General features: G+C 38.8%; 3 protein-coding genes across 4 annotated transcripts in view; all 3 read left to right on the top strand.

The window, feature by feature from the left end:
- The first annotated feature begins 1,661 nt into the window (after positions 1 to 1,661).
- On the top strand, positions 1,662 to 2,561 carry LOC116397672 (gamma-crystallin M3-like). The gene is made up of 3 exons (XM_031873320.1): positions 1,662 to 1,703; positions 1,839 to 2,081; positions 2,182 to 2,561. Exons 1-3 carry the CDS (start codon positions 1,689 to 1,691, stop codon positions 2,458 to 2,460), a joined length of 537 nt encoding a protein of 178 aa, XP_031729180.1. The 5' UTR covers positions 1,662 to 1,688; the 3' UTR covers positions 2,461 to 2,561.
- Positions 2,562 to 5,209: 2,648 nt separating this feature from the next.
- On the top strand, positions 5,210 to 6,004 carry LOC116397674 (gamma-crystallin M3-like). Its single transcript, XM_031873323.1, has 3 exons — positions 5,210 to 5,252; positions 5,380 to 5,622; positions 5,729 to 6,004. Exons 1-3 carry the CDS (start codon positions 5,244 to 5,246, stop codon positions 6,002 to 6,004), a joined length of 528 nt encoding a protein of 175 aa, XP_031729183.1. The 5' UTR covers positions 5,210 to 5,243.
- Positions 6,005 to 8,738: 2,734 nt separating this feature from the next.
- Positions 8,739 to 9,242, top strand: part of LOC116397665 (gamma-crystallin M3-like) — a 1,192-nt gene continuing 688 nt past the window's right edge. Inside the window, exons 1-2 of one of the 2 annotated variants that reach the window (XM_031873309.1) lie at positions 8,739 to 8,753; positions 8,855 to 9,097. In XM_031873309.1, the coding sequence (XP_031729169.1) occupies positions 8,739 to 8,753; positions 8,855 to 9,097 (258 nt within the window). The remainder of the gene's footprint in view (positions 8,754 to 8,854; positions 9,098 to 9,242) is intronic. The other variant, XM_031873310.1, reaches the window with a different exon arrangement.

Genomic DNA, 9,242 nt, shown 5'->3' on the forward strand with positions numbered 1-9,242 from the left:
TTTGTCTACGTTTTAAACTTTGAATTATGTTTCTACGTTAAAGTATGGCTTGTCAATATGGGCCCAAAGGTAAGTGTTTTTTTAGCTCTCTTCATGCCGAAAGGGCAACGGTCATGTTAGGTAATGATGTTAATTTGTGGCATTGCAAGTGTACATATGGTCTTTTTTATTTCATATACTTTCAATTATTGTTTTACTTTTTTCTATTCATCTGTACTTATTTCTGTCTATATGCTGCTGCGATACTCACATTTACCTCTCTGGGAATCAATAAATGATTATATCTTGTTTTTACTGACATCATGTTGTTGTCTCATTTGCTGCTGTAACACTGCACACTTCCCACCGTGAGGCTAATAAAGGATTATCTTATCTTAAAGGCTTATCTTATCTTATTGTCATATTTCCTTTGCTGTTCCACAGCTAAAGAGCCCACAGCAAATAATCCTCACCCACCAGTCCATATCTGATTTATGATCGCAAGTGTCAACTATTGACATCAAACATATGTTCTACTACAGTGGTTCTCAACCTTTTTTCAGTGATGTACCCCCTGTGAAATATTTTTTCAGCCAAGTACCCCCTAACCAGCACAAAGCTTTTTTGGTTGAAAAAAAGATCATCAGTGTCTGATTTATTAAACTGTCAACACTGAAGATTGCATTGTTTAGGATAATGACATTGAATAGCCTACTGAATATACGATTCAGTTCATGAACTTACACTTAAATTGTATTGAATATTTATTAAATAACTATTTTTCAAGGATTTTTGAATGGATGCTAATTTTAAATATATTTTAAAAAAATCTCACGTACCCCCTGGAGTGCCTTCACGTACCCCTAGGGGTACACATACCCCCATTTGAGAACCACTGTTCTACTATGTGTCAGACTAAGTTGCCAATAGCTGGTTCAAAGTTGGTAAAATATCTAGATTTAGCTCTAAAGTTCTAAATGACAAAAAGGTATCATTTTCAAAATGACCCATCGTATAAATGTTTCATAACCGTTATCTGATCTGCCACATTTAAAGTTAATGATCACAACCATAAAAGTCCTGTCTCTATAAACCATAACTTGTGTGTTTTTATGATACATTACACCACTATAAAAGGAAAAGGGAACTGGTTAGTCACAGTGCTGTATGCGAGGCAACATAATACAAGTTTTATATATATATAGCATATTATATATAACTAGATATATCCACTGTATGTCACCATAAATGCTCTTATTCAGATTGTTGAAGTTAAATCATCATAAACCGAATAATTATATAACATTCAACTCGCTTTTATTATCTGATATATTTAATAAAATGTATATTGAATTGTATTCATGAGAAAATGCTTCCAATCATTTGGCAAGTAAAATACGTTGAGTACACTGTGAAATATAGAGCTGGGTGTCATAATACAGTTGGAAGCTTCTCTTTATGTGTCAGACAACAATACTGCACGTGTACAGTACACGCATTTCCACCAGAGTGGTATCGTGCTGGATAATAACCCTTTAGCATCCTGACTGCTCAGTAGGCTTCTATGGCATGTTGCTGGCTCAGGGGTTTGCACAATAGAAGCCCGACATACTTTTTTTCACATTGAGCAAGTATAAAAGTAACGGTTAGCACCGACAGGAGAACACAGCAGCCACAGCTCAGTCCCGAGGACCAACCTAAAATTAATCATGACCATGGGCAAGGTAGGTATTTAGGAAAGATCCACCCATTACAAAAAAATCCCTTCAATCTCTATTTACTCATTATTGCAGAGTCATTAAAAAAGCCTCTTGGAGCTCCCTGAAAATGGTGCTAATGAAGCATCGGTGTGCTTTCAGATCATCTTCTACGAGGACAAGAACTTCCAGGGTCGCCAGTATGAGACCAGCAGCGATTGCCCTGAGCTGACTTCCTACCTGAGCAGGTGTCACTCCTGCAGGGTGGAGAGCGGCTGCTTCATGGTCTACGACCGCCCCAACTACATGGGGAGCCAGCACTTCATGAGGAGGGGCGAGTACGCCGACTACATGAGCATGATGGGCATGAGGGACTGCATCAGGTCTTGCCGTACCATCCCCATGGTACAGAAGGCTTTTCATTCTCTAGATTGTAAAACCTCCAGATATCTTGCAATGTTTTTTTGCTGATCTTTTATTTTACACTTAAATATTTTCTCTACAGCACAGAGGATCCTACAAGATGAAGATCTACGAGAGGGAGAACTTCGGAGGTCAGAGTCACGAGCTGATGGAGGACTGCGACAACATCCAGGACCGCTACCGCATGTCCGACTGCATGTCCTGCAACGTGACAGACGGCAACTGGCTGATGTACGAGCAGCCCCACTACAGAGGCAAGATGATGTACATGAGGCCCGGAGAGTACAAGAGCTTCAAGGACATGGGCATGAGCGGCATGAGGTTCATGAGCATGAGGCGCATCACTGATTCCTGCAACTAAATGTTCACTAAATTCCATCAAATAAAATCTTTCTACTCTGCTATCTAGACTTGTTTCACTGGTTGTTTTGAGAACCGGGCAGTAAAAGAGGGGATGTCAACGGGAAGAGATGGGCATCAATGGGTGTCAATGATCAAGAGGCACATCCCTATATGTGGCAAACCTTCATGCATATAAGACCTGCATAACAATGGAAAATAAAGAATATATTTCTACAATTGCTTTCACGAGTCTTGTTATTAAATATTGCACATTTGCAATTTGATGGTATTCAATTCAAATGTATTTCGTTTTGCTTCAAATTCCCTCACAGATAATATTTGCATTTAGATGACAATTAATCCTATAGTGAATAGTGTCTTCCAGAAAATGTAGAGGCAAGTGCTTAGTCCATTCTAGCAGGTTAATAGGATCACATCATATCCCATGTGAACCTTTATATTGGCTATAACTGCTGTCTTATGAGAAAATGGTTTAGCAGAAGCTGGGTGATCTACTAACTTCATAATGCATTGTCGGTTTACTCGGTATTGGCAGGAATACTTACAGTTATATAATATCTGCTGTGGAATTATCGCCGTTTGGACTCCAAACATAGACCAGACATTCATAACAAAAAGCCATGTAAACCATTGACTTGCATTACAGGAATAGCAGGATGTTTTTTGAGGTTGAGCAACACTTGGGCCAAAAGGTCAGGATACAGTATCTCAGCCTCGGCTGTAACAAGGGCGGCATTTCACCCTTTGCGGGTGCGGTTCCTTTTTGTCCTATTTGTGCGGCCGCAAAATCCGCGCAATCAATTTGTGAATCCTTGCCAGACAGTTTAAGAAGGGACAAAAGCAAATTTCCAGGGCTTTAGAGGAACTAGGATCAGGCAGAGTCTACAGGTGGAGGCTGGGGTGAAGGTGGGGTTGATTAAATGATGCTTTCTGTGAGTAGTTAGTTGCCAAGATCTCTGATACTTATTTTAGTTTACAAATCTTTATTTCTTGACTTATGCATGGTTGAGTGTTGTTAGTTCATTAAAAACTTGCTGTGGTTGAGCTGATGTTCAGTTTCATTGTTCTGGGCAGCAGTATATGAAGCCAGTAAAGTCTTTTTAAATGACAACTCCTCACACAATAAATTATGCCTTTACTTACATGTTTGTAGTTTGACTATCTGAAAATGAACAGTAATAACTTGAGAAATGGTTATGCTCAACTTAGCAAAAGCTGAAAAGAAACCAAAAAGTATTGAGACAGAGAATGAATTATAGACACGATCTACAAGATGAAAACTAATCCAAAAATGAAGCTGCGTTTTGTGGCTAGCTGTTCGTATAAATGACCCTACCTATAGTACATCAGTCATGCCTAGTTAAAAAAACTCTATGTGTGGAAATATTATGTTTGAATCGTGCTAGCATGAGTCAGAGGTCCAATATTTGTGAAAGTTGACCAGAAGTCGCTGTCCTATATGTGTTCATGGTGTGGAGGGGTGAAGTGTTGCCCGTCAAGTGGTCACATCAACACTGAGAGTTCAGTTCTAACATAATTTCAATTACTTCTTTCTGCTGTGGAAGGAAACGTTCAAAGAATTATCAATTAGCGAATTTTCGCCTCCCGTTTACCTCCATTCTATGCGAGCGTATGGGCGAATACAACATTCGCTTCCAGTGGCAAAGCGAATTTACACCTTCGCAACAGGTAGAGTTCAACTTTGGTGAACTTTGACTCGCAACTTTACAGCATCAATCTATAGTAAAGACGTGTGTGTGCTTAAATCCCGCTTGGCACAAAAAGAGTAGCCTCAGCAGGAGATGGTCCTAATGGCCCCGATGAAATGATAGGAAGATCTCCAGGATTTCAGCTTTGAACAGACCACCGTAATAATAATAAAAAGGGTGCATTGGATATACATGCAGAATAATGAGCATGTCGAGTGAGTGTAGCAGCACATTTTCAGCTGTCTGCCTAAACTGGTTACATGTCAGGGTCAAAGCGGGTGCCTCAGAAATGTCATTGTGACTTACCCAATAAAAATTGTATTATCTAATGGTTCCGTATTTAACTCAATTTCATAGTATTCTCTAATAAATAAATACATATATGTGTATTAAGATATTGAGAATATTAGGTATTTCGGATTAGTTTTTCAAGTTCTTTATTCACTATGCAAATAAATCCAGTGATAATAATCCCATAACCACAATCATGTCACTCTAAATAATTTTTTCTCAAATCATTTTGCCATCACCAGCTGAAAGTCAGCGTGTGATATTATATCATAGTTTATATTACCAGCCTTCGGGGTCGACTATTATGATTTCAGAAGACGATAAAAAAGATGCCCGTCAGGATTTAGTTTTAGGACCCCTTTGTCCGCTGAATATTTAGCTGATGTAAAATGTAAACTTGTTGGCTTCTAATGTTTTAGGGGAATCAAAAAGTGAGATCAAGCCACAGTTGAAGTCATTTTGTCTTTTGACGAGACTATTAAGAGAATTCCAGCAACACATTTTAAACTGTACATTTTCAAACGCCTAAACCATTTTTGAAAGAAATATGCTCTATTCTTGCAAAAGGAAAATTCTGTTTAGAGGTTGTGACCCTGTTGGTATATTGGTAAGCACGTCAAAACTATAGGCATCTATAGTAGGTTGCTGGGTCAGGACTTTGAACAATGGAGAGGCACACTGTCTTTGTTTCTGGCCAGGTATAAATGTACCTTGTTCAGACAGGCAGAGTATCAGTTCAAACACCGTTCTCTGGGAGATCTGGAAAACCACCAAAATCAACATGGGCAAGGTAAGAAAATAAATAGTATTAAATAATAAAAATGTGTTTGCCTACAAATATGTAAATTAAGATATATGCCATCATGGCATTATGTATTTATAACTTTTGTCTTTAAAACCCTTTAATATTTTTTCAGATCATCTTTTACGAGGAGAAGAACTTCCAGGGTCGCTCCTATGAGTGCATGAGCGACTGCTCCGACATGACCTCCTACCTGAGCAGGTGCCAGTCCTGCAGGGTGGAGAGCGGCTGCTTCATGGTCTACGACCGCACCAACTACATGGGGAACCAGTTCTTCATGAGGAGGGGCGAGTATGCCGACTTCATGAGCATGATGGGCATGAGTGGTGGCATCAAGTCTTGCCGTATGATCCCCATGGTAGGTTTAAAACAGCATCCATCATGATTCTACTTCGGGTTACAAGCCCCACAAAACCTGATATTAGGATATTCATTTTTTTATTCCCTCTAAAAAAAAACAACAGCACAGAGGCCAGTTCAGGATGAAGATCTACGAGAAGGAGAACTTCCAGGGCCAGAGTCACGAGCTGATGGACGACTGTGATAACATCATGGACCGTTACCGCATGAACGACTGCCAGTCCTGCAACGTGATGGACGGCCACTGGCTGATGTACGAGCAGCCCCAGTACAGAGGCAAGCAGATGTACCTGAGGCCCGGAGAGCACAGGAGCTTCAGGGACATGGGCATGAGCGGCATGAGGTTCATGAGCATGAGGCGCATCATGGACATGTGCTAGTTGTACATTTTGACTTCAATAAATGATGTAACTTTCTAAATTCTGATGTCATGGTTTTTATTTTAATGAGTATAACTTTAGTTGGTTTGACTGATTGAAAATCTTCCGCATTAAGCCGAAATCTGATTGTAAAATGTGCATTTAAATTCTCTTCAACAATCTCTAGCATTATCATGGTTCATTTTGTGTCACGTCCCACTTGTGACTAGAAGGTAAACTTCGAAAATACAGCGAGACATCTTCTGGTAACGACAGAAAGACAATTTTAACAATATACACACCCAGATTAATTCAGGGAACTTATGCTTATGTCCAAAATTTCCAATAAATTGTGCACAAAATTGCAGAAAAATAAAAAAAGCGAATCAACTATAATTTGGTGAGGGTCGTAGCATAGTGGGACTGATGAATCGAGTGCTTTGCTATCAGAATCAGGTCTCGCTTCACCACAACGATCCAGTACAACACCTGCATCAAACTACCTGTCCATATCCTGCACCACTTTACTCATGAACAAGATCCTGAGATGCTTGATAGGAATTAGCCAAAGATCTTTGACATTCTGACACTTCCAACATAACAGCCTATATACAAAGTAGATGGAGGTGAAAGAAAGGGGAATTGATCGATGCAATGAAATTAGATAATTTGCAGAAAAATATGCCACTGCAAGGTAGCTGTACTCTAGCTTGCCAAATAATTGGGTCTACTTTTCAAAGATAATGCATTTCTACCCACACACCATGAAGTGAGTTCACACACGACAGAACGAGGTAACGCTGAAGTTACAGGAATAAGTATTAATCCTTTTTTTCCACAGAGCTAGTCATCTCCCACAACCAACAAAGATGCCTAACGCATATGGAAGATATGTAAAATGTCAAGCTTTTCTTGTCAAGACCTGACAAGCAATGGCCGGATGTCCAAGCTCGCCGAAGTACCGATAACCTGATTTGTGCCATGACCAATGGAGTATCCAGCTGGAGGTCAACGGCGAACCTCAACTAATCATCTCCGCCTCAACCAGCTATGCAGGGCGGGTGTCGCCGAGAAATATATGAAATATATTGTTTGACAATAAAACTAATATCTCATCTCTGTGTGTCTTTTTCAATTATGCTTGCTTTGTATTTAAACAACAATATATAAGAAAGAACAAACACTCTGGTATCACACACAATTTTCCAAACACATAATCTGAGGACACATACTGCATAATCTTCCAGTCCATGTATATCAATTCACTATTTACTTATTTTGTTTCCAACTTACATAGACTTATATAGACTATTTATTCTATTTTATTTCTATTTAAGTTAATTTTCTTTTTGTTGGTTGTTGGTGCTTAATATAAATATATATGCGCATACACACACACACACACACACCATGTTTTTCCACATATTCGTAGACATAAAAGTCCATAAAGATTCCTTGTATATGTTCACACACTTGGCCGACAAAGCACGTTTCTCCAGATTCTTTCAAGAACATAATTTTCTGAAGCAATTTTACTCAACATGTCCAAATAATTGAGAAATGATCGAGAAGACTATTATCTGCTTGTTCCAGCTCATCATTGAAGCTGTGTTGTTGTCACACTAAATTATTCAAAACCAAATCTATGTAAAAATCCTTTTATATGCTCGATACGCTTTGTCCCACCTTCCCAGAATATTTTAGGAACTTGCATAGACGACCTGGTATATATCTACCTTCATGATGAGAGTAACTCTCTACTTAACATTAAAACATGTAATAAATTGTTTATAACAAACACACTTTAATGTAAGCAGATATAAGAGTTTACTAATGTAATTACCAACAACTGTGACTCCTCCTGTGGACACACGTGTGTGGAGGCTGATGTATAAACAGATAATAGATGGCGATATAATAATAGACAGTTCTATTAATAATAGTAAATAATACATTTTATTTGTATAGCGCTTTAGAAGGTACTCAAAGGCACTTTACATGGTGAAAACAGAAACAATACAAGTGATTACAATACAAACAAAAGAGAAGACATAATAGTAAGAAACAAAAGCATACATAACTAGCATCACAGGTTAAAAGCAGATTTAAATAGATGAGTTTTAAGTGCAGTTTTGAAAGTGGTGAGTGACAATTTATAATAATATAAAATATGTCCTCATAGAAGAAGTTCTCATTGTTGACAATTACTGTATATTAATAACACTTAAACATCCTCACAGTGAAGCAAAACATATCTCATAAAAAAGCTAGTAAACCCTGTAAACTGGGTAATTAACATGGTTATTTTTGTATTTATACTATATACAGTACATGGCTCTACAAACAGCTAAATTAACACTTGTTCATACAGATGTGCATTATAGATTGCATGTCAGACTATTGTGGTCACACAAAAGGAAACTCATGTCTATAAATTGTCCACTTAGAGGGCCGTACAGCATGTTTTGAGTCTATTGTTTGTTATTCTGTATTGTAACGACAAAAATGTTCATTGTATTGACTTCCCTATTGAAAAAAATCCATTCTAAAGTCTTCTAGGGGGTCCAGTCACATGGAAATGTGACAAATGCCCCTGAGCACTCTATAGGCCTCTATACCATGTTGCTTGGTCAGGGGTTTACACAATAGAGGCCACATACTCTGTGGGTTTGGTCAAGTATAAAAGTAACTGTTAAAACGGGACCGACATCAGTTTACCAGCAACAAAGTTCTCTGAACTACCAACACCACAACCATGACCATGGGCAAGGTAAGGACTTTCACCTCACCTTTTATTCTTTAATTATTATCAACTATGGTAATTTATCTTTTAGCTTAAATACCTCTTTCCTCTATGATTTCCTTTTTCAGATCATCTTTTACGAGGAGAAGAACTTCCAGGGTCGCTCCTATGAGTGCATGAGCGACTGCTCCGACATGTCCTCCTACCTGAACAGGTGTCACTCCTGCAGGGTGGAGAGCGGCTGCTTCATGGTCTACGACCGCCCCAACTACATGGGGAACCAGTTCTTCATGAGGAGGGGCGAGTACGCCGACTACATGAGCATGATGGGCATGAGGGACTGCATCAGGTCTTGCCGTATGATCCCCATGGTAGGTTTAAAACAGCATCCATTATACTATGGTTTCCATAAGAGTGACAACCCCCACAAATCTTGATATTAATTGTTTTTATTCACTCTAAAAAAAACAGCACAGAGGTCAGTTCAGGATGAAGATCTACGAGAGGGAGAACTTC

This window comes from Anarrhichthys ocellatus, unplaced genomic scaffold (assembly GCF_004355925.1).
Source record: "Anarrhichthys ocellatus isolate YVR2014 unplaced genomic scaffold, GSC_Weel_1.0 scaffold71, whole genome shotgun sequence".
Lineage (NCBI taxonomy): Eukaryota > Metazoa > Chordata > Actinopteri > Perciformes > Anarhichadidae > Anarrhichthys > Anarrhichthys ocellatus.